This window comes from Diadema setosum, assembly GCF_964275005.1.
Source record: "Diadema setosum chromosome 20 unlocalized genomic scaffold, eeDiaSeto1 Scaffold_20_unloc_1, whole genome shotgun sequence".
Taxonomy (NCBI): Eukaryota; Metazoa; Echinodermata; class Echinoidea; order Diadematoida; family Diadematidae; genus Diadema; species Diadema setosum.
Genome location: NW_027307649.1, coordinates 487,591 through 513,596, shown reverse-complemented (window position 1 = coordinate 513,596; position 26,006 = coordinate 487,591). Strand labels below are relative to the sequence as shown.

The following is a 26,006-nucleotide window of genomic DNA, read 5'->3' as shown; positions in this document are numbered from 1 at the left end:
TTATTGTGCACGAGACTGGGGATTACGCTTGGTTGAACTGGCATCTGGACAAGGACAGGACATGGAACGAGAGGTTTGCGCAGCTGCAGCAGCTGTAGGAGGAGGAGGAGATGGAGGAGGGGGAGGTGGAGATGATGAAGAGGCAATCGGAGGCGGAGGAGGAGAAAAAGAAGAAGAGGTGGTGGAGGAGAAAGAAGGAGATGTTAAGGAGGGAGGATCTCCTGAAGAAGTGGGACGACGCCTTCGAAATAGTGACGAGAAAAATGAAGAACGACGACGAAACGGAGAACTAGAATCTGTTGCTGAAGGAGAAGAGAGGGAGGCAGCTTTGGGGCGAGATGAGGCATCTGACTGGTCCGCGTCGCTATGTGATCCAAGAACATCTTCGTTTCCATGGTCACCGATATGAAGGGATGGTGCCATGGTATCGAAGTTGGGTTGGCTGGCCAATTCTGAAAGACATAAAGAGAAATGATTTTCATTTAGTCATCTCTGTGAAATAAAGAGTAGAGTTGAGAAGATATAGTATGTATTAGAATGATATATATATATATATATATATATATATATATATGTATATCGTCTGTTGAGAATGAGAAGGGCGTTAAGTGGTCTTGAACACTATGGGTTTTGTGGCAACTTAACGCCCTTATCATTCTCAACCGACGATATAATGTTATTTATCTAGCTATATAGTATTATCCATCTACATAATATGTATATATAACATTTATGTATGTATTATATATAGAGAGAGAGATCATAAAGATGTTGTGGGTTTGTATGTAAATTTAAGAGTATTTGTGGATGTATGTATATATATATATGTATATATATATATATATATATATATATATATATATATATATATAATATATATATATAAACTTACACTGGGGTAGAATATTGTCCGTCTGAAGTTAACATAAAGTTATATATCAATATGAAATGATTTGTCTTATGACTCAAGAAACTTGAATCACCTAATAGCTAGAAAGAAAGAGAATTCAAAAGATGAAAAGGGCCTTGCAGCATTAAATGTGCGATCTTATGAGGTAGCATTACTTTCTCATCAGATTACGAATATTACTATAACACCCCTATTCGTGCAGATTCAATGGAAATTATGCTTTCATGTTTCATGTTTATACACTTCACTAACACTTGGACAGAGAAAAAACACACTGTGGGGAAATGGTTTAAGAATACATGAACATCATTGAACATTTAATATAGAAAAAGACATCACTTCAGTGGTGACACAACGGTAAGATTATAGAGGTATGACTTTCAAAATAATTAATGATAACAAAGGCAGATAATCGTTTACAGAACACCGGAGGCTTGCACTTTATATACAAAATTTTGAAAAGCAAGCAAATTTCCTAAAACACAAATATGAGGGTGCAGAATTAAGATTAAGTTTTCTGTTGTTGTTGTTGTTATTTTTTTAACTCAAAGCATTTTCTGTCATTTTGGGTTCATTTGATACTGAGAGTATTGCAAATAAAAAAGGTTAATTCCCTGTGTCAAATACATACACTTTAAATCGAAAGAGAATGTGTCATACTAATACATTGTATGTCAAGACTACAAATGCCACAGGAAAAGTATCACAACTAAGATTATCATTATAAAAGGTTGAAAGAGAGTTAAAGTAAATTGATCATACTAACCAAACATTGTATCTACACGTGACAGCTTTATCTCTTCCGTAAAATAACTCATGTTTATCGATGGTACAGTCTTCGTCACTGATATTTTTGTAATGCTGATTACTTCTCATAATTTTACCGCTTACATTTAACACTAATTGATTTCTAAATTTGGTTACGTGATTCCAAAGGACCTGTCTTGGCAAAACTTGATGAACAATTGTTTTCAGAGTTAAAGAGCCCTTTGCTTGAAAATGGTCGTGCCTTAATGACCACAAACACACACACACACACACACACACACACACACACACACAAACACAAACAAAAACATCAAGGGATGGATGAAAATATGTAAGGATAATGATATTGTGTTATCATTTTCAAACAGTCATTCCAAATCTCTCTGTAGAAAATACCGAAGTACTCAACAAAAACTACTATAATGTGGAGTGGAACCAACCTTCATGTTTATCGTATGGAGTACAGAAACAGACTGAATATTTTTCTACCAGAAGCACATATGGCTTCGTCCTCATGAGTGCCAGGAGTGGTCCCTGGTCAGAATGAAATATGGGGGACAGGTGCTGTCTGGCAGTGGTCAGCCCCCTCCAGTATTCCCAGGGTTTATGCCCCTATTTCATGTGCTTCCATTTCTGCTATGTGGTTACAGGGCATACGGGCAATACATTACATTCCTTCCCCCCTTAACTCTCAGGCAGTGTCACCGAATTATAGACATACAGTCTACCTACACTTAATAGCCTGAATAACGTAGGGGCCTGAACAGTATACACACATAGCAACATCCATAATGTAACTGGTATTACATGTAACTACTACACACCGTACAAGGCGTACATACTTATCTACAGTTTGCTAAACAATTGTTTGAACAATATAATACATGCATATACAACGAAAAGTGTGACATCAGAATAATATAACGAATGATCAAATGGAATTTAGAATGAGTGAGTGGAGTCAGACATTACCCAACAACCGATATTATAACTGTAAAACTCCAAAAGTATTGTTTGTTTTTTGTTTTTTTTTTGTTTTTTGTTTTGTTTAATACTGTTAGTGTTCAGTGTTCTGGAATTGTATAATTCTGACTTCACATTATCCACTTCTGAACCACCCTGGTGTATAGGCTACACCACATTACCAAATTACACCTCATTTGGATTTGTGTACATGTAAATAAGACAGAAACCAGCTTTAACATTAACATTATTTGTACATTATTAATGAATTCTTCATGAACAATGTTCTTGACAAATAAGTCCATGAGTCACTTGTGTGTGTGTGTGTGTGTGTGTCAATATACCAATCCATTCATTAGTCTTGTTTATTATCACTATTATTATTTAATGACATAGCGGAAACCCATATCGATTAGGGGGTCGCCGGTCACGAATACGATATGTTTTTCTCAGAGAAGGGCTTTCCTCCTCTCGTGGTTCATTTGCTACTTCGCGTCCAACCCCCAGAGGGGGGATGGCAATGGTGGGGTTGTCGGTACTGTGGGGGAAGCATGGCCGATGTCAATTCCCCCGGCGTCGTCGCTGGTCAAGCGGTCATCGCTATGCTTCGTCGTTCTCTGCTGTAGGTGACCTGTGTGCCGACGGACAACTCGGTGGTCTTCCAGCTCGATGTCGAAGGACACGGGGCCTCTACAGCCCACTATCTTTCCTCTCAGCCATTTTGGCGTAGCTGACGAGAAGTTTTTGGCACACACTTCTTGTCCCACCACGAAGTTACGCTGCTTTGTGCCGTGATCATGCCCGGCTTTCTGTTTCAACTGCCGGTCGTGAACGCGCAAAGCGACATCGGGTATCATGCGATCGAGGGCCGTTGTCAACCGGCGTCCCATTAGCAGCTGTGATGGTGACACGCCCGTTGAGGAGTGGGGCGTGGTACGATATTTGAGGAGAAATCGCGTGATTCGAGTCTCGATGGATCCCTCTGTCATGCGCCCCATCGCGTCTTTGAAACTCCGGACGGCGCAATCGGCGAGGCCATTTGATGCGGGATGGTACGGGAACGATGTCGTGTGTGAAATTCCATTCTTCCTCAAAAACTCTCCAAATGCCTCGCTCACAAATGCCGGACCGTTGTCCGACACAATTTTATCTGGCAGGCCGTGCGTTGCGAACATGTTGCGCAATTCATCAACTGTAGTCGTCGCATTCATTGAGGCGACTGGAACTACCTCCATCCACTTCGAGTGGGCGTCGACCACGATGAGGAAGAATTTCCCCATAAACGGACCTGCATGGTCGATGTGCAAACGTGACCTCGGACGCGAGGGCCATGACCATGGGTGAAGCGGCTCTTTTGCTGGCATCGCTTGATTTTCTTGGCACCTCGTACATGTTTTCGAAACGCCTTTGATGTCGCTATCCATTTTCGGCCACCATGCAAATGCTCGTGCGAAGCTTTTCATTCGTGCGATCCCCGGGTGACTATCATGAAGTGCGGACAGCACGCGTTGCTGCCCTTGTTTGGGGATGACGATGCGATTTCCCCACATCAGACATCCATCCTGAAGGGAGAGCTCATCTCTCCGCTGCCGAAATGGTTTCAAATCTTCGTCGATATCTTGGTGGACGTCGTGCCATCCACCTTCCACATAGCGATACACACGCGACAATACTGGGTCGCGACGCGTCCACATGCGAATATCTGCCGCTGTGATTGGGGAGGCCTCGAGCGTTTTCATTAGGAGTACTGTTTCAGCCGGCATCGGAATCGACGATGCAGCCGATGGCAGTGGCAACCGGCTGAGTGCATCGGCATTGGCGTAGGCTGCCGTCGGTTTGAAATAGTTGGGGGCCTAAGGGCTCAAAATGGGCTGTTTGGTTCAAATTCTTCCAAAAGCACCAAATTTGGCTCATAGCTCCCTTGTACCATACTCTTTCGATTTTTGATGGGCGCCAAGACTAAAAACCCTTGGGGCCGCCATATTGGTGAAATCCAATATGGCCGCCATCCGGGTTAAAGGTCAACTGCAGTTACAAATTGAAAAGGTTGATCAAAGTAATGAATCCTATGTGGAAGGGTTTACGGGATTAGAGAATGTGATTCTAAATGTCACTTCTGCAATTCAAGGTCACTAATAACCTCTCAAAGTCACTCTCAAGGTCAAATAAGGGTCAAATCAGGCATTTCGGGCATTTTTGGAAATGGCGTCTGTGAGCATTCAACTGGAATCTACTGGTACACCTATTTTGTCCCATTTGTCAATTCTTCCATACTTCTTCATTGGTCAATTAGGGCGAAGAGCGGTTCCATCCCCCTACATATCAATAATTATTATGACAAATAAATGAAAAATTATATATATAATATATATATGTTATATATATATATATATATATATATATATATATAGTGAAAACTTTGAGCACAGAAAATGGGTTTCCATCGGTTTCGTTTTCTTTTCTCATTTTCTTTGCTCAAAGTTTCGCTATTTATCATTTGTTTCTGGTCAGTTTTCCCTTTCTTTGTTTCAATATACATATATATAGTGTAACGAGGTTTTCAACACTCATGGATGTTGGCGTACCTTTCACGCATCATTCACCTGCACACACACCGGCAGTCGTTGAAAATCAAAGTCCCATTCCACACAAGTCGTATGTGAACCTTGGTGTCCGCTGGACTTTTATTCAGCCGAAAATGATGTGTACAGTTGGAGTGAAATGATTCTTCACTCAATGAGCTACTTGAAGATGTCGAGTTGTAACTAACTATTTTGGGGTCTTGCACCCTGGTTTTGTTTCAGGCTCTCAAGCTTCATGCATATGATTATTTTACTGAGTCCGCCCCTCTTGGAAACCAAATTAAGATGTAACATCAAATATGGCACATAGATGTCCCTCCCCTTGCCGACACAATTAACCAATCATATAGATGACCATTGGTCATCTGATGAATAATTATGAAGTGGACACTCCACAAGGCACTGTCAGCAAAATAAAGACTAGTGTCAGCACAATAAAGACTAGTGTCAGCACCTAGGGACTAATGTCAGCACATTACCCCCTTGTCAACTTAAAGCTAGTACTCATGGGGCAGATAAAACTGTCACTCCTCATCTTGTTTTGACCAGTGTCAGACTTCCACCAGTTATACCTTTTCTTTACAACTGGTATTCCCTTGACTCGATTCCAGGTGCCTACAGCTGACCATTTAAACAAGTGTGATCCCTCTCATCGAATTCAGGATACCTTATGTAACGTGCAAAGAAGGGTCATATCAGCATTTTGAGACACTTTCTTATTCTGTACATTGTCTACCAGGAACACTTTGTTATTATGTACATTGTCTCCCAGAAACAATTTGTTATTATATACATTGTCTCCCAAAATGAAGCTTCTCATCAATTTCAGCATTTCTCATTTTCGAGAAAGACACTCATCAGCAGTTTGGCTTCTCTTCTACTTTGGATGGTCTGCCTGGACCGATCTGCAGCTCTATGTCCAAGCACAATAATGTGCAATGAATATGTTATTAGTCATATTCATTATGATAGGCCCTATATTCCTTTAATATGCTTCGTCACAGACATCCCCCTACCCAAGACAATGAAAAGGGAATGGAATGCAGTTGAAAGTTTTCACTTCATTAAGACCCTTTTCATACCCAAATTAGAATAGTTGGATGGATACTTGCGAGTCACTGTTCTGTATGAAATGAAACAATCATTATTACATCATAAATCACGAAATCACATAAACATTATTACTCATGCATTTGTACATAACACCAGAAGCATAATCGATCATATTTCTTGAGTCAGTGCATATTTTGTCACATTTAATGACGACACACTTCCAGTTTTCAAAGTGTCCATGCTAGTTCAATATGCATGTGTGTTCGGGTTCATCGCTGATTATTCGAATCTCTTGACTTCTAGTTACTCAGTCTCTTGATGCACGGTTTCCTTTGGATAGCAATGTTCAACATGTTATGTCTAGGGTACAATTGTGAGCTCTCTTTCACTATTGGCAAGGCAGAGTTGACACACATAATTATTTCATTCAAACGGTAGGTATTGCATGCTTACCGGGCCTAGTCTGGCTTTATAACATGTATATATTTCCCATGATCGGTTGCTTTAGGAGTTGAAATTAGCCAGTTACACGAATACCTAACTTTGCCCTTTTTTTTTTTTTTTTGTCAACATACAATTAGCATACATGAACACTTACAGTTATATCTTAACTGAAAATATGACATACAAGTACTACCTCATCCGCCATCTTAGTCATGTCATGCCATTTCAGATATATTACATTCTAGACAAACCGTCTGCATTCCCATTTTTGCTACCGCTCCTGTGCTCAAGTTTCATTGAGTGTGTCTGTAGTGCCAGACTCCATCTCATCAGTCTTGGGTTTTGATTTTTCATCGTGTGGAGCCATTTCAAAGGATTGTGATCGGTCTGTACGAGGAACTGTCGTCCAAACAAGTATGGCTGGAATTTTTGGATGCTCCACACGATTGCCATACACTCTTTCTCGATAGTGGCATATTTTTGCTCTCTTGGCAGTAACTTTCTGCTTATGTATGCCACTGGGTGATCATCACCTTCATCATCCCTTTGACTCAAAACTGCTCCAATTCCCCTTTCTGAGGCATCTACCTGTACGATGAATTCTTTGGAGAAGTCAGGATTTTTGAGCACAGGTGAGCAAGCAAGGGACTTCTTCAGGGACTCAAATGCCTGGCCACATTCGTTGTTCCACCTAACTAGTCTCGGTTCACTTTTACGAGTGAGGTCCGAGAGTGGGGCTGCCACTTTGCTATAGTTTGGAATGAACTTCCTGTAGTAGCCTGTTAGGCCCAAGAAGGCTCTGACATCCGTCTTTGTTGCAGGCTGCGGGTAATTCATTACTGCCTCCACTTTAGCTGGTTCGGGTTTCACACAACCCCCTCCCAAAACAAACCCCAGATAGAGTACCTCCCTTCTGGCGACTTTACACTTACTGGGTTTTGCTGTTAGGCCTGCTGCTCTCAACCTTTCTAGCACTTCCCGAACATGGACCAGATGCTGCTCCCAAGATTCACTGTAGATGATAATGTCATCTATGTACGCAGTCGCAAACTTGCTTAATCCACGCAGCACCTGATCTACAAGCCGCTGAAAGGTGGCTGGCGCGCCCTGCATCCCAAAAGGCATCACATTGAATTGAAAGAGGCCAAAGGGTGTAATAAATGCAGACTTTCTCTTTGCATCGTCGGTTAGGGGAACTTGCCAGTACCCTTTTGTCAGGTCGATCGTGGTCATAAACTTGGCCTTTCCTAGCTCGTCTATGATGGCTTCTATATTGGGCATTGGGTATGCATCAAATTCAGTCACTTGGTTAAGTTTGCGATAATCGACGCAAAGTCGAAGGGTGTCATCTTTCTTTCTAACAATCACAAGGGGGCTAGCATATGGGGAATCGGAAGGGGAGATGATTCCCGCATCCAACATCTCATCTAGTTCTTTCTTTACTGTATCTTTTAATGCATGTGGGAGTCGGTATGCCCTCTGTCTGATTGGGCGGTCATTTGTAGTGATTAAGTCATGTCTCACTACATCCGTCCGTCCAGGTTTGTCACTAAGGATGTCGCTATACTCCCCCACTATGTCAGTCACTTGTTTCGTCTGTGCATCTGAGAGGTAGTCTGGTATCTTGATCTCAGATGGGGACGCTTCACAGGTCATTGACTCGATGTCCTCATCTAATTCCTCACACTCTGCACTTTCAACATCTATGTAAAATGTGCTCTCCCGCTCTCGCCACTCACGTAGCATGTTTGTATGAAACACGCGGTGTTTCTTTCTTTTGTCCCCCATCTCAATCACATAGTTAACGTCACTCAGCTTTTGTACCACTGGATAGGGGCCCTGCCATTTAGCCATTAGCTTATTAGTGCTGCATGGGAGTAGCACCAGCACTTTTTGGCCTACATTCAGGTCTTTTGCTCTGGCTTTCCTATCATACCACACTTGTTGTTTCTTCTGGGCCATGGCTAGGTTTGTCTGGGCTGCTTTCGTGATTGCGGCCAGATTTTCTCTGCTCCTTAGCACATACGTCACTATGCTCTCTTGTGAGGGAATTTCACCTGTCCAGGTCTCCCGAATGATATCTAGGGGTCCCCTTACTCTGTGCCCATACAAAAGTTCAAATGGGGAGAATCCCGTTGATTCTTGGGGAACCTCTCGGTATGCAAACAACACATAGGGGATGAGTTCATCCCAGGTCACATCCCCTTCTGTAGTGTACGGTTTCAGCATCCCCTTCAAAGTCCCATTAAATCTCTCTACCAGTCCGTTGGCTTGGGGGTGATAAGGGCTGGTCCTTAGCTGCTTGATACCCAGACTACTACACAGCTGTTTCATTAGGAGGGACATAAAGTTTGACCCCTGATCTGTTAAGAGCTCGTCTGGAATCCCTACTCGGCTGAAGATCTTTATCAGTTCGTCTGCCACCTTTTCAGCCTCTACTGAGGGGAGGGGTACTGCCTCGGGATAACGTGTTGCGTAATCACAGAGGACAAGGATGTATTTATTGCCCTTTTTGCTTCTTGGTAAGGGGCCCACAATATCCATAGCAACCTTCCTGAATGGCCTGCCGATCACTGGGACTGACACTAGTTTTGCCTTCCCTCCCCGGTACTGACTTGCACACTTTTGGCATGGACCACATGTTTTGCAAAATTCTGCTACATCCCGGAATATCCCTGGCCAATAGAAATTTTGCATCAGCCTCTGTTGTGTTTTACCAACCCCCAAATGACCTGCCGTTAGATTGTCATGTGCAATATGTAGCAGCTTTCCTCTGTACTGCTTAGGGACTACTATTTGTCTGTATCCCTCCCCTTGGGCTTGATTTGCACCAGACCATTTACGCATGAGCACCCCCTTGTCCACATAAAAGTAGCATTTCGTGTTTCCATCCTCCTCCTCTACTTTCTCCCAAATTGACTTTAGGCCTATGTCCTCTTGCTGGGCTTGAATTAATTCTGTTACCCCCATGTCTAATTGGCTGTGTCCTCTACTTCTTGAGTCTATGGATTCTTTCTTCCCCATCTGTTCTCCTGCTTTGTGGCTACTTTCTTCCCCCTCGTGAGATTCCCCATCCATGGGAGCTTTGTCAGCATCAACTACTTCATCATTTCCCTCATTCATGCTGAATAAGTCTCTCACACGAACTTGGGAGTTCTCCCTCTCTGTTCTCTCGTTTTCTACCTTTTCTTTTTCCACGCGAGCCTGGCTCCGTGTTACTACCAAGCCCTCTTCCTTTCCACTCACTACGGGCATTTTCAACTCGGGGTCTTCTTCATGGACAAGTTCATTGCCCAGTATCATGTCTACTTCAATATCATCGACTACTCCCACACGAATCCACTTCTGAATACCATAGGCATCACTCGTCAGATGTACTCTGGCCACTGGTAGCTCTTTCTTAATGAATAAACCCCTAACATGGATTGTCTCTCCTGGGATAATGAGGTCAGGGTCTACTACGTCTACTCTAGCAAGGGAATGGGTGCAGCCTGAATCACGCAATAGGCTCACCTTTCTTCCTCCTAGCATAGCCTGGCTAGTGTATGCCTCTAAGAATTTGTGGGGTCTAGATCTACAGAAGTATGCAGGGCCTTGTTTTGCATCCCTTTCCTCCTTTGGGGTAGATTTTTGAGCGTTCTGACAGTTTACTGCTATGTGCCCTAGCTTGCCACACTTATAGCACTGTATCTTCCCCCGACTGCCTTTCTGTTCTTGGTCGTGTACCGGTTTCTGGGGTATGTTTTCCCCTTTCCCGCTCCCAAAACTGGGCTTTCCTCCAGATTTAGGGAATGATCTGAGGTCCTGTCTGCCTCCTGTGTATCCCTGGGGCTTTCCCATTCCTTTTCTACTCTGCACATATTGGTCTGCGAGCCTCGCCATGGCCTGAAGTGTTGGCGGCTCATGATCCCGGAGCCATACTCTTAAGTCATAGGGGACTTGCTTCAACATTTGCTCCATAAGGATTTGCTCCTTCAATTTGTCAACATCTGTGTCTGCTCCCGCCCCCTCTAGCCAACGCCCTAACAGGTCGGAGAGCTTCACAGAGAATTCGGTGTACGTCTCTTCTTTGTCAACTCTCAACTCTCTAAACTTGACCCGGTACGCATCTGGGGTCAGGTCATATCTACGCAGTATGGCTGCTTTCACCGCGTCGTAGTCCCTACTACTCTCTAATGACAGTCTGGCATATGCTCCTCTGGCCTTTCCTGACAACAGTGGGGCCAGTTGTAGTGCCCATATATCCCTAGGCCAGTTATTCAAATGGGCCATCTTTTCAAAAGTACGCAGGAATACATCTACATCCTCCCCTTCTTTGTAAAAGGGAAGTTGCCGCCTAATACCTCCCTCCACCACGCTTGCATTTCCAGGTGCTGCGCCAGGCAGGTTTTCACGCTTTTCTTTTTCTAGCTCTGCTAGCCGCACTTGCATTCTCAACTTTTCTAATTCAAAGCGCATGCGCGTTTCTTCTAAAGACTCTTTGCGTGCAGCAGCATTTTGGGCCTCATCCCCATCTGTGCTAACAACATTCGCCTCTGGCTGAGATGAAACTTGCCCTTTATTTGCCTCTTCTATGCTCTGAACCAACTGATTTCTATTCAGTCCTTCATGTGGCAGCCCCAACTCTTCACACTTTTGCCTCAACTCTTGCATTCTTAACTGACTTAAGTTGCTTTCCCCCTCCATGTTAATACAGTCTTAACAACAACCTGTCACAACACTTAGGATATAACAGTGATTATTTGTAGTACTGTTTACCCCCTCTGCCTTGCCGTGAAATTGACCGAGAGAAGCTCACTTACCCCCTACGATAAGACTTTTGCTCTCCCTGTCAATCGTCCCTGGCGATGTGTTGTGGTCACCCTGCTCAGCTGTCTGCTGCTCCGTGTAGTCTCGTCCCTCCTGGGTCCCAGACTCCGTCCTGACGGCACCGTCCACGTCCTCGTCTCAGCCCGTCCCTGGACCGGCGTCTGTCTGCAACCTGGTCAGCCCAATGTCGGAAGCGTTGAAGACATCACAACTGCGTTGCAGACGACTGACTTCATGCAGCTCAGCTTAGCTTTTCAAATTGTTCTCTCAATGTTGGGACTCGCCAAACTTCTGAGTCTCAAGAAACTGTTCTATAACAGCGACATCACAACCAGCATGGTTGCTACTCGGCTACTCAGGTGATATTTCTGGATCACACAGAAACAGTCTCAACTGATGGTTGCTTGCTTGCAATTTCATGGGAGTTCATCCCACCGCTGCCACCAAGTGTAACGAGGTTTTCAACACTCATGGATGTTGGCGTACCTTTCACGCATCATTCACCTGCACACACACCGGCAGTCGTTGAAAATCAAAGTCCCATTCCACACAAGTCGTATGTGAACCTTGGTGTCCGCTGGACTTTTATTCAGCCGAAAATGATGTGTACAGTTGGAGTGAAATGATTCTTCACTCAATGAGCTACTTGAAGATGTCGAGTTGTAACTAACTATTTTGGGGTCTTGCACCCTGGTTTTGTTTCAGGCTCTCAAGCTTCATGCATATGATTATTTTACTGAGTCCGCCCCTCTTGGAAACCAAATTAAGATGTAACATCAAATATGGCACATAGATGTCCCTCCCCTTGCCGACACAATTAACCAATCATATAGATGACCATTGGTCATCTGATGAATAATTATGAAGTGGACACTCCACAAGGCACTGTCAGCAAAATAAAGACTAGTGTCAGCACAATAAAGACTAGTGTCAGCACCTAGGGACTAATGTCAGCACATTACCCCCTTGTCAACTTAAAGCTAGTACTCATGGGGCAGATAAAACTGTCACTCCTCATCTTGTTTTGACCAGTGTCAGACTTCCACCAGTTATACCTTTTCTTTACAACTGGTATTCCCTTGACTCGATTCCAGGTGCCTACAGCTGACCATTTAAACAAGTGTGATCCCTCTCATCGAATTCAGGATACCTTATGTAACGTGCAAAGAAGGGTCATATCAGCATTTTGAGACACTTTCTTATTCTGTACATTGTCTACCAGGAACACTTTGTTATTATGTACATTGTCTCCCAGAAACAATTTGTTATTATATACATTGTCTCCCAAAATGAAGCTTCTCAGCAATTTCAGCATTTCTCATTTTCGAGAAAGACACTCATCAGCAGTTTGGCTTCTCTTCTACTTTGGATGGTCTGCCTGGACCGATCTGCAGCTCTATGTCCAAGCACAATAATGTGCAATGAATATGTTATTAGTCATATTCATTATGATAGGCCCTATATTCCTTTAATATGCTTCGTCACAATATATATATATATATATATATACAGTATACTAAGTATATATATATACTACATAATTATGTTTAAATGCGGCCACCATCGATCCTATTCCAAGTTGCTGAATCATGGTGCAATGGCAAAGAGGGTAGTAAACACACCTAATCTTATTTTGTCTTCATTTTTCCTTCTGACGAGATAGTTTGATAGCCCGTATGCAACTAGATGGTCTGTTTGTAAAGCTGGCCAGTTGTATGTGTACTTGGGGTGGACCACTTTACCGGTTTATGCACCTTGAGTTTTCCGATAACGGAATGCCGATTCGGGATCTTTTCATGCGTCTGGGTTTGTGATTCTTTCACACAAGGGACTTCCACTTTTTATATCCAAGTGATGAGGTGCAAAGTGTTGTGCCTCTACTAGAGGGGACGGTATGACAGCACACACCATTGCTCAGTGGCTAGACTTGAGATAAGTGGGATTCGAACCCGCGCCGGAACACAAGTCCCTAGACGGCAAGCCATATGCTACCGACTGAGCCACCTCGTCACCTTTCATGGTCAATTATATAACTTTCCAGCTGACAAGCGATATGGTTCTCCTCCTGCTGAAATTGGTGTATGCCTGCTCTCCCTTGGCAAGACAGCGTCTGCTTCTTCAGTGAAGGAAGCAATGGCCGAAGCTTCCAGGGAATCAAGTTCCTCAATCCAGGTCAGACCAGTTTTCTAGGGGCAGTAAACTAAATTTGATCATTAAAGTCCTTTAATGGTAGTATCTTATCAGAGTAGGTGAAGACAATTCAGCTGAAGGTTTTTTTCTTATCTTTTTTTATTCTCTTTTTATCAAACGAAACCGTTTCTTTACTGAAAGCGCAAATGACTAGGGAAACTGAACACCTATTGATGTTGTATGGGATACTGATCCTGAAGAAAATAATCTTAACATTTTTGCGCAGCAACACTGTGCAGTCCTCTGACAAGAGATGGTGATGGCACCACTCAAATCTCAAATTATGATTGGAAGAGCGTAGCGGCTTCCTGAAAATTAAGATTGAAAAATAAAGAACTGCCCTCATTTATCAGCGCACAGATATCCAAGAATAAATGGGACGGACACCTCGTCCTGAGCACCTGATTCGAGACGGAAATATCCAACAGGAACTGTGATCTCACAATCCTTCAGCTTTCCAACAACTTAGATGCGATCTCCGCAAAGATCCTTACAAAGGATGGCATAATGTTTTCTGAAAGCATTTTCTGAAAACAGTATACAATCGCACGGATGAGCATAACATCACATTTTTGGTATAGTGTGCTTTTTTTTAATCCCTTTGATCTGAGGGAGTTACGGGTGGGTCGTGGTGTTGAAAAGATAAAGGCCTTTTCAGCTCTTTCCTGTACAGCATACCTCTCTTCCAGAGCCCAACATCAGGCACTGACAGGGTGCGACATTACTTCAGACTTGCTTTGATGTGGCATGCAAAATGCCTAAGTAGTATGGGTCAGCAAACCAGAGCTCACAGACACATTAACTACTTTAATAATCGTGCTCATGTCCAGCAAGGACTGATGAGCAACAAGGTTTATGGGGCAGCCAGCGTCAACGAGGGTAGGCATCATCTCGTCATAACGTGGGAGCAGATCATCAGAAACTACCCTATCTGCTCAAGCGGCGCTGTATCAACATTTCGAAGATGAGTGCTGCTGCAAGTGAGTTTCTACTAGAATCATGACAGCATGGGTCATGATGTGATCCCTGACTTCAGGGAGTGGAGTTGGAGGAAAGATGGCACAGGTACATGGCAATTACTAGTACTATCAGCCACCCTCCGCAGTGCTTCAGTACCAAATTTCATTCTTCTGCACCGCAGCTGTTTCAAGGCATGCATTGGGAGGTGGAAAACATGGATATGAAAAAAAAAATAATGAAATGAATGAATGAATGAATGAATGAATGAATGAATGGATGGATGAATGAAGGTGAAAATGCACAATGTAGAGCAGGTGTCAGACGAGCCATGGTCAGTAGTTTGATATTGCTGCAAATTTAAAGGGGGGGGGGGGAGAGAGGGGATTGAGGGCCTATCTGACGGGAGGAGACACTGTCGCAATGCCAGCGTCTCGAAGAAATTATTTTCGCTGTCACAACTAATGCAATTTCCAGGGCGACGTCCAAGACGTCTTCAAACAAAGGGACAACTTATTTGCTTGGAAGTCACGGGGATGTTGGCACGGCTTTTGCAGTCGCAGGGACTTATCAGAGACGTCTTTTCTCAGCGACTTCTCCCTTTCGTTGCCATTATGTTATTACGGTCTCCACAAGATGCGGGGACATCTCGAAGATGTTGCAGACAAATTTAGTCCCCACGACATGGACACAGTGATGGACACTTCGCAGAAACGTCTCGGAGACAAGCTGGAAGACGGAAATAGTCCCTTCAAAAATCGAAAATGTTCGATTCTCCTGGGAATCCTGGAGATTGGTCTCATCTCCAGGAGACGTGCGTCGTAGAGATGTTGCGGAGAGTAGAGTTGCAACCTATAGTCTTCAGACCAACGAGATACCAACTTATAAAGTCTTGTGATATCATACCAATTTGCGTCCAAGCACTTTGGATAGAATCTTAATAGACCCTAGAAGGTGTCATGAAAGTTGTACTATAGCATGTCTAATCTGTACCCTGTTAATGGTGTCACTGGTGGCACCTGTGAAATAATATGCTTTTTCCCTACATGGCGTCACCAGGACCGTCATGTTCTCTGAACGGCATATTTAGCTGTGGAGGCACAATAAAAAGGACTTTAGAATCGAACTTTGATACACAAGTTCGAAAATAGCAAATTGATGCCAACCTGATGTACTAAAAACTCTCTTAAACACGACAGATTTTTTTCTTTTTTCATCCGGATTAGGAGTGATCTTCATAATTATTATTCCATTGAATTTAAATCTGAATCATGAATATATATATTGTGATTGAGGATCCCTGAACTGCAACAGAGAAATAAAAACACTTCTCTTTTTAGTGGCAACGTCAAGGACGCTGGTAATATAGAGAGTAGCCCCTCCCCCTATTGCTAAACTATTAATATATTCGGTAGCAATAGGATTCTATTTCTCATAATATATGTATGTTTTTAATTACATTCCTTGCAGATGAAGATGAAAATAATAATCCAATAATCATATCCTGAAAACTCTTTAAAAGGGCATTACCCACAATTCTATCTAGCTCTTTTGGCTGTCATTAAAGCAGATGCAAATATACTGAATTCCGCAAATATGACCAGTCGGTGAGGATATTTCCTCTTACCGCCTGTAATGTAAAAATAATTAATGGAATGATTGTGATATGAACTATGATATTCCATAGGGAGACCTTATAAGAACCTTTAGGGAGACCTTATAAGGAAAAGTTGACATCAGACCATAAAAACAACTTCAGAATCGAATTCCTTGACCCATAAAACCTCTAAAGCTGACTTTTCAAATTATTGTAACACTTTAAAGGTTTTTAATTGTTATACTGGCCTTTAAACGTAGGTGGCAGCCATATTGGATTTTGCAAATATGCCGCCCCGAAGGGCGCCCTTCACAAGAAATACGCCTTGTTTTCAGCCGTCGACAACTGCAATTCTATTACTAAGGCTGGCATTCCTGGAATATTGTCCATGGGCAAGCCATTTTTTTCAATAAACTGTTATGAATACAATGGCTTGACCCCTAAATGACCTTAAGGTGACCTTATAAGGAAAAATTGACTTCAGACCATAAAAACAACTTCAGATTCGAATTCCTTGACCCAGAAAACGTCTTAACCTGACTTTTTAAATGATTGTAACCCTTTTATGTTTTCAAATGCAAGCGACCTTTAAACCTATATGGCGGCCATATTGGACTTTGCCAATATGGCCGCCCCAGAAGGCGCCCTTCTTGGCGCCCTTCAAAAATCGAAATAGTATGGTTTGGGCTACATGTGTGCCAAATTTTGGTGCTTTTGGAAAAATTTGAACCAAAAATCCCTTGCGCCCCCCACTAAAACGCAAAGTGTACTCGTAACTCGCGAGTGTGAGGGCCCACCGTTGGATTCGTGCTGATGCCTGAGCGGGAATGGGTCGATTTTCATTGAACAGACCGAGGAGCGGCTTGTGGTCGGTTACAAGGGTGAACTTTCGACCGCAAAGAAAAGAGTGGAAACACGTCACCCCAAACACGCACGCCAAGCCCTCCTTCACAATCTGTGCGTACTTCCGTTTAGCAGGGGCTAATGTGCGGGAGGCAAATGCGATCGGCTTCTCCGCACCGTCGTCCATGCGGTGCGCGAGCACGGCACCTATCCCATACTGGGACGCATCGCAGGATACAACTAATTCCTTGGTCGGGTCGAAGTGGGTCAACACTTGAGAGCTGAGAAACAGTTCTTTCGCTTTCGTGAAAGCTGCTTGTTCATCAGCTCCCTATTTCCACGCACTGCCTTTTCTCAATAAGGCATGAAGGGGTGCGAGCGTCGTCGATAGCTTGGACAGAAACTTCCCATAGTATGTCAAGAGACCGAGGAAGGAACGCAGCTCAGTCACATTTCCCGGAGCACGAGCTTCTTGGATAGCTCGCACTCTGCTAGCGGTTGGGTGCAATCCCTGCTCATCGATCACGTGTCCGAGGTACTCGACAGAACGCTGCATAAATTGACACTTTGCCTTTTTCAGGCGCAGCCCAGCCTGCTCCAGCCGGTTGAGTACCATATCGAGGGTGGCCAGGTGTTCGTGGTCATCCTTGCCTGTCACCAACACGTTATCGAGGTGCACGGTGACGCGTGGAATGTCACGAAGAAGATTTTCCATCACTCGCAGGAAGATTCCCGGTGCTGATGCTACTCGAAACGGTAGCCGGTTGAAACGATACAGGCCTTTGTGTGTATTTATTAACACATATTTTCGCGATTCCTCGTCAAGCACGATTTGATTGTAGGCCTGGGACAGATCCAATTTCGAAAATTTCTGTCCCCCACTCAATGAAGCGAACAAATCTTCAATTTTTGGTATTGGATATCTATCCAACTTTGCCGCACGATTCACTGTTTGTTTGAAATCACCACATATACGCACAGACTTCTTATCTGCTTTTAGTACCGGTACAATGGGCAATGCCAATTCTGAAAATTGTACTGCCTCGATGATGCCATCGTTCTCGAGTTTTTGAAGCTCCTGTTCCACCAGTGATCTCATCGCGTACGGCACCACTCTCGCTTTGTAGAATCGAGGCTGTGCATCAGCCTCCACATGTAGCTTCGCCACGGTCCCCTGCAGGCAGCCCAGCTCCTCTCTAAAGACGTTCTCATGCCTATGGAGGAGGTCGTTGACGTCGGTAGCACGAACAGCGTGGATCTGGGGCCAGTCCAACTTAATTTGTCTCAGCCAATCCCTGCCGAGAAGACACGGTCCGACAGCATTTACTTCTATCAGCGTCAGATTGTATGTTTTCTGTCCATATTCGACTGCGACGTGGATCTCCCCTTTGATGTCGAGAAGTTCTCCCGTGTATGTGCGAAGTTTTGTTGACGACGGCCTGAGGGCTTTTCCGGGCCAACATTTCTCAAATTTGCTGGCGGGAACCAGGGACAGCGACGCCCCTGTGTCAACCTTAATTTCCGTCTCGACGTCATCGATCAGTACTGTCACTGTCATTGGAGGGTTAAACCCAGTCTTTACATTAAAAAGCGGATATGTTTGCGAAGTACCCTCCTTCTCAGGACGGTCCACACAGTCCTCGCTGGTTGGTGCGTCTTCCTCATCCACCATGCGCACATTGTCGTTTCGGCGACTACGGCACACTCGTACGATGTGGCCTGTCTTCCCGCATATGTTGTTTCTGAACCTGCAGGTGTCAGGAGAGTGAGTAGCACCACATCGGTAACATGCCTTCCGCGGGGCTGTTGCGACGGGGCACGCCCAGTACTGGACTTCGGCGAACTCGATGTCGATTGGAATTTGTGTACTTCCCCCTGCCCAGCTGCCGAAGACGCCTGCGCACGCTTCAGGTCTTTGACATTGGCGTTGGCCGTTTCGATCCCCTGAGCGATGTCGATCGCTCCCTTGAGATCCAACTTCTGTTCGGAGAGGAGGCGACGCTGAATATTGTCATCATTTATGCCGCAAACGAGGCGATCCCTTAGCATCATGTCGAGCTGCTGGCCATAATTGCAGTGCTCGGCTAACGAACGGAGGGATGCCACGAAGTCAACCACAGACTCCCCCTCGCTCCGAAAACGGCTGTTGAACTTACAGCGTTGAACAATTTCACTCGGGACGGGGTTATAGTGACTTTTCATAAGGGCACAGAGTTTGTGAAATGATTTATCTCCTAGTTTCGCGGGAGACACGAGATTCCTTAAAAGGCTGTAGGCCTTTGCGCCGATGACGGTAAGAAGGATGGCCCGCTGCTTACCGGAGTCTGTAATACCATTAGCACCAAAATAGTGCTCAAGTCTCTCAGTTTATTGGTCCCACCCCTCCTGGTCGGGACAAAATTCATCCACTTTCCCGATCAAAGCCATAGTCACGCGTATGTCCGCATAATCCTCGTTCGCCAGTGTAGAAAATACCGAAGTACTCAACAAAAACTACTATAATGTGGAGTGGAACCAACCTTCATGTTTATCGTATGGAGTACAGAAACAGACTGAATATTTTTCTACCAGAAGCACATGGCTTCGTCCTCATGAGTGCCAGGAGTGGTCCCTGGTCAGAATGAAATATGGGGGACAGGTGCTGTCTGGCAGTGGTCAGCCCCCTCCAGTATTCCCAGGGTTTACGCCCCTATTTCATGTGCTTCCATTTCTGCTATGTGGTTACAGGGCATAATTATGGGCAATACATTACACTCTCCATCAATATTAATGGGTATGAGGCAAAGTTTGGCAGACCTTGCACCCTCAGCAAAGGCAATCTATACAGAACAAAAGTGGCCTGAATTGGAACGCTTCTTTTTGGCATGTTTTCCTTAGTGTCTGCTAACTTGATACATTATTTCCTCCCGTTACAGCAACGAAATGAAATAAATGACATTTAAAGAATTCAAACATGTAATAAACAATACAGGAATGCTCAGTTGTACTACGCAGTGCCCATTGCTGCTCAACATAACATAATGTTCTCTTCAAGTTACGATGCCTGAGACTTGGTCTTTACTGGATCAATATTGGCTTCTCATAGGTGCTTACCCGACAAGATTATTTCAAGTTGTCGAAAGTGGTCCAGACACTCTTGTGCCTTGTCCGATATTCCTTTGACCCCTTCTTGAACAATGGCCGGGAGTTTGAAGTTGGTGGAAAAGTTCATCTTTGACACCGCGTTGAACCATTGCTCAAAAGTTGTGATGATTTCTTCATCCGTACCGGTGTCTAGTATTTCCTTTCCACGTTGAGTCATATCGTTACATTGTGCCACCTGTTCCCTCTCAAATGTTATAATATCCTGCAGTTGCTCATTCAAGGTACTTTTGCGAGACTTTAGCGAAGCAAAGAGATCGTTTAGTCTTTCAAGAGCAATAAGCGCTGATGGTTCGAAGATCGCGATGCCTCTTTTACATTCCTCATCACATGCATTCATTATCCTTTCTTTGATTCCGAGTGATGTCTCACTTTTTTCAAAAAATTGGCGCATTGTTTCGGCTATCTCGAGGGCAACTGTCTTTGCTAGACGTACTTGTGAAGAGTGTTCGTGATGATTTTCCATGGTGCATTCGCTGCAAATGAATTCCTCGCAATTCATACAGAAATACTTTTTTAGGATGGGCTGATGCTTGTCGCACACAGAGTCATCTACTTTGGAGTTCTTATTTTTAAGTGTTTCTGCCATCCTGTTAACTATGCTGTTTGGAATCAACGCCGCCGCTCCACGGGTCACGTCTATCATCGTTTCCTGGCGGCATTCGGGGCACCTTACCGTGCTTCCACCGTCGGCCAAGTCGTCGATGCAACTCGCACAAAATGTATGCGAACACGACAGACATCGAGGGTCATCGAAGATATCCATACAGATGGGACACTCGAGATGATGCTCCATTGCTCCTTCCTTCGTCGCCATATTGTGATATTGTAGCTTTGGACTACCGGTTCAGAGAAAAAATTAGGAAAACTCATTAGCCTATACCTACTGACGAATCGTACTTGTGATCGAAGAATAGGTAGATACTCTGTTTCTATACAGTCTATATGCAACACGGCGTTTCTCCCAGCGACTCACGGCCGAATAGATTTTGAAGTGATTTTCCATATACTCACTGATATCATTAATGGCTTTCTGCTAAGGACAAATTGCACAAAGCACAGATGGTCGATCAAAGGTTGCCTACTTAAGATTTCTGAGTATAGATACTGTTCTGTTTCTCTAGAACCATGAGGACCACCACGTTACATTTAAATTATTCCCTTCCGCTTCCTTAAATTTATTAAAACACTCAAAGCTATTGGGCCTTGTGTCAACGAGCTTTGTATGTTAATAAATGTTTGCATAAATACTTGAATTTTGCACTTATGTTTGTAGAATCATGTTCGTTAGTATGTGTTCACGTAACAAAAGGAAAAAAAAAAAAACATTGCTGTGCTGGTGTGTTTTGGATAGAAGTTGTTATATCTATGTATGGTTTGCATTTACACCCCATTCGGAGTACAGGAATATGTTTATAATGATGAATGATTCAAACAGAATATAGACGTTAGATATTATGTATGTTTATATTGCGTAGAAAACACCATCCGGAGTACAGGACTGTTTGTAAGATGGATCATTCAGATACAACGGACAATACACACTAAGAATATAGTAGCTATTCTAACTTCATGGTTTCAATACTTATTTTTTTTTTTTTTTTGTGAAAATGAAAGCCAGTATGAATAAAGTTTCATTCAATCATACGTTAGTAAATACCTATATCGAGCATTATTTAAATCCGGGATAACGAAAGTCAACACATGCTGGTACTGCGTCTCTTTCGTCCTTCTCTCTCTCTCTCTCTCTCTCTCTCTCTCTTTTATCGTTTGCAGACTTCTTTTCCCCTTTGGGGTTACAGCACAGATTAGGTTAACATACTTATAGTAAAGTGACATTATCAAAAATTAAGACAGAATGTCGCTCATTTCTGGTGATCATTGTATACAAAAGTTGTATAGCCCCTGCACAACCCCTATGTAATGGTTCCTCTCTAAAGAGATGGTAATGTGGATTATGGGTGACCCTAAAGGTTGCGTCTTCTCGTTTCTCTTAATAGAAAGCTTTAGATTTGCCGCGCGGACGTTTGAGACAACGCTTGAGCTGGACGTTCTCCTCTCCCCTGCGTCGTGTTGAAAAGTAGCTTTAGATTACGCTGGGACGCAACTTACAAAAAATAAAATGGCGCCCCCATAGGATCGTTATGCATCAAGTAGCTCTCTACGTCGTGAATTGAGCGGACGTAAAAATATCCCAGAACGCGTCGTGAAAAACGCGTTTAGCGCATGCTCAGAACATTTCTTTTCTCTCTCTCTCTCTCTCTCTCTCTGTACGTCCCCGTCGCGAAAATCTAAAGCTCACTAATACACTCTCTGTGTACATGGTGTAGGAAAATCAGGAGTACTGGGTACGTGCGGTTCTTGTCGGGGATGGGGTAGGAAGCTGCGGGGTAACAAGGAAGGACAACTAGAGGGAGATGTAGAGGAGGACGAGGGACGAAGAAATGAGAGGAAAACAGTTCTTGAGAAGGGAGGAGGAGACAGAAATAGACAGTACGAAATGTTGAGGATGGATATGTTTGAAATTATGATTTAAATGTTTTCTGTTAAATTCCCTCTGGGATATTCATTTTCAGTAGCTAAGTAAGAACAACTTCAAGGTTCATCACTATCGTCATTATCATTTAATAGAACACATCATTTAGTCATTAAAGAAATGAAATACGCAATGTTATCTGCACAATCCTTGCTCAGCTGCGTCAAGCCATCAACTGTCCAAAGCACCTCCTCAATTCCATCTTCCGTTTCTTTTGTTCAGCATGTCGATAGGTATAAATTCTCTCTCTTTCCTTTTATTCTGTCTTGCCCTCATTCCTTTCAAATTATTGCGTGTTATGTTGTTGTGTTTCCCTTGTTTTTTTTAGTCTTGTTTTAGTTATTTTTGTGTTAAGTATTTGTAATGAGATATTTTCATACAATTCTTTGAGTAATCTAAAGTGTACAAGCATGATTTTTAGAGGACCTCTCAGTTCTTTTTTTCCCCTCGAAACAAAACTTTGTACTTTGCTGGTATGCATACATTGTGATATTTGTTAACTATCATTTATTTCTCACACAGTCGAATGTAAGCCTGTAATACAATTCCTGACTTATTGTAAGATAAGTTTTGTTTGAAAAAAAAGAGAGTAAAATTGCATTGAATTGAATTTATAATTTACAGATAAACGGCGACAAGGGATATTATTAAGAGCAAGTTCAGAGAGAATGGAAGGATGAGAATGACGAAGAGAGTCGAGTCGAGGAGAATTAGAAAGAGGAGCCGACAGGTCCGAATGATCCAAGAACGTCATCCTTTTCATGTTCACGGACATGCAAAGATTATGGCATGATAACAAAGGATAGTACTGGTTGTGAATTCAAAATACAGCGAAAGAGTATATATATATATATATATATATATATATATATATATAATGTGTGTGTGTGTGCGTGAAAGATGTGAGGGTGGATTTGAATTTTCCATGTGTTGGTTTTCATTTTTCAAGTTGCAAATTATTGGGAGTATAGTTCTTTCAGTGGCACAGCTGTAATCTCTCCCTCATTAATTGTGTTATAACAACTATGGGTCCTAAATGCCTGAAAAGGATAAAAGCCATCAATAAAATTACAAAAAGTACGAAAACATTTTGTCATTTATTTGCAAAAAAATCAACATCCTTTTGAAAAAGATCCTTCCGCTTTATGGGCATTACAATGGGAACTTTTAAAGTATAACTGAATCTTTCCATGTCTCAATTAAATACGGCAAGACAAAATTTACCCAAGAGAGGATAAATGAGATATTGGAAGTAAAGATGGAAGTGGTCAAAGAAAAAGAAGAAAAAAATGATTGACAAGAAATTAAAAGTAAATATGATATACCCATCATTTTGCTGTATCCACCGCTTTATTTTTTTACCTATCACTTTAAAACCTACCAGACATATTATCTTTAGCACTTGTGGTTTTTATTGTTTTTACCACTGAGACGTCATTATATGACATTGATTATATTTATCCTTGTTTGTTTTGTTGCATTAGTTTATTTCTTTATGATTTTTTCCAGGTACATTAATGACCAAAAACACTTACAAAGTATGGAAATATATTCAAAATAGTAACTTGCATGTGAATAGTCAATTTAACAAGGAGGTGTTCATTCTTACTTATAGCATCGTATATTTCAAAAGTGCTTACCGCGTTATTAAGGATATTTAAGGATTAGTTCACTGGATCATTATTCAATTCTGGCGCTTACCTTCCAATATTGATTTAAGTTGCTGAAGGTGGGTCAAACATTTTTGTGCGATGTTAGATATTCCTTTGACCTCGCAAAGATCGCTGAGCGCGATTTGGGAGTCTGTGGAAGATTCAATCATCGCAATCGTGTTGAACCACTGGTGAAAAGTGACGATGATGTCCTCATCCGTCCCGTTGCTAAGCAACTCCTTTCCAAGTTGAGTCATGTCCTTGTAATGTGCAACCTGTTCTCTCTGAGCATTGACTACTTTCTGCATTTGGTCGTTTAAATTACTTTTACGAAACTTCAGCGATGCAAAAAGATCGTTGATTTTTTCAAGAGAGTTTTGTGTTGATAGATCGAAGATAGCGATACCTTTTTGACACTCCCTATCTAATGTCTTCATTATTTTTTGTCTGAATTTAAGTGCTGTCTCACAGTTTTCGAACATTTGCCGCATTGTTTCGATTATCTGGAAGACAACTGTTTTTGCGAGAATAACTTGGTTGGAGTGTGCTTGATGATTTTCCATGGTGCATTCGCTGCATATGAGCTCCTCGCAATTTAGACAGAAATACTTTTTCAGGTTAGGTTGATGCTTGTCGCACACAGAGTCATTTACACTGGAATTCTTATTTTTCAGTGTTTTTGCCATCCTGTTAACGATGCTGTTCGGATTCAACGCCGCCGCTCCACCGGTCACGTCTATCATCGTTTCCTGGCGGCATTCGGGGCACCTTACCGTGCTTCCACCGTCGGCTAAGCTGTCGATACAACCTGCGCAAAATGTGTGCGAACACGACAGACACCGAGCGTCTTCAAAGATGTCCATGCAGATAGGGCACTCGAGCTGCTGCGCCATTGTTCCGTCTGTACCCTTAGCCATATCGCGAAATACTTGTCGTAATAATACGGTCTCAACCTGGGCAAGAAGCAGACAGCCGCTACAAATCTTTGCCAGGCGTGGGACTAACTACTATAGTAGAGTGCTTGGTCTGTCTTATTGTGACTTTCCGAAAAAAACAACACACCACTCAATGCGCCCAAAATCTTCATATTGTGAAGGAACTGAAGCGACAGCAGTTTACAAGTCGTGAGTGAACCTGCATTTTTTTTTTTTTTTGGTGTTTCTGAAATAGTTTATAGCCGTGTTTTAAGGGACTGGGATAAAGCACAGCTAGCCGACCAAAGGTTACGTTTAGGAGAGAAAGAGAGAGAGAGAGAGAGAGAGAGAGAGAGAAGAAAAACTATCCGCATACTTTTTTTTTAGGAATAGGGAATAGTTTGTGTACATTTATGTATCTGATTGTCGTCATTTTTTTTTTTTTTTTTTGGTCTAGATTTAGTGGAGGGTGCTCACACACTCCAACAGCTAAGCTACTGAATGGGCATGCACACGCATGTTGTTGTTGTGTGTTTTTTTTTTTCCTTCAGAATATTGCAGGAACACTAGCATTCTCAAGCGCTGAAATCACAATCTTGCAAAGACAAACAATACATATTAGTGCATGTATCCAGGAAAACAAAGGG

General features: G+C 42.9%; 2 protein-coding genes across 2 annotated transcripts; both read right to left on the bottom strand.

Annotated features, from left to right (window-relative positions):
* On the bottom strand, positions 1-21,074 carry LOC140245657 (E3 ubiquitin-protein ligase TRIM31-like). Its single transcript, XM_072325203.1, has 2 exons — positions 20,210-21,074; positions 1-452 (listed from the first exon to the last, which is right to left on the bottom strand). The coding sequence occupies exons 1-2, from the start codon at positions 21,072-21,074 to the stop codon at positions 1-3; spliced, it is 1,317 nt and encodes a 438-aa protein (XP_072181304.1).
* A 1,474-nt stretch (positions 21,075-22,548) lies between these two features.
* Positions 22,549-25,338, bottom strand: LOC140245680 (tripartite motif-containing protein 2-like). Its single transcript, XM_072325222.1, has 2 exons — positions 24,495-25,338; positions 22,549-22,640 (listed from the first exon to the last, which is right to left on the bottom strand). Exons 1-2 carry the CDS (start codon positions 25,336-25,338, stop codon positions 22,549-22,551), a joined length of 936 nt encoding a protein of 311 aa, XP_072181323.1.
* Positions 25,339-26,006: the final 668 nt, after the last annotated feature.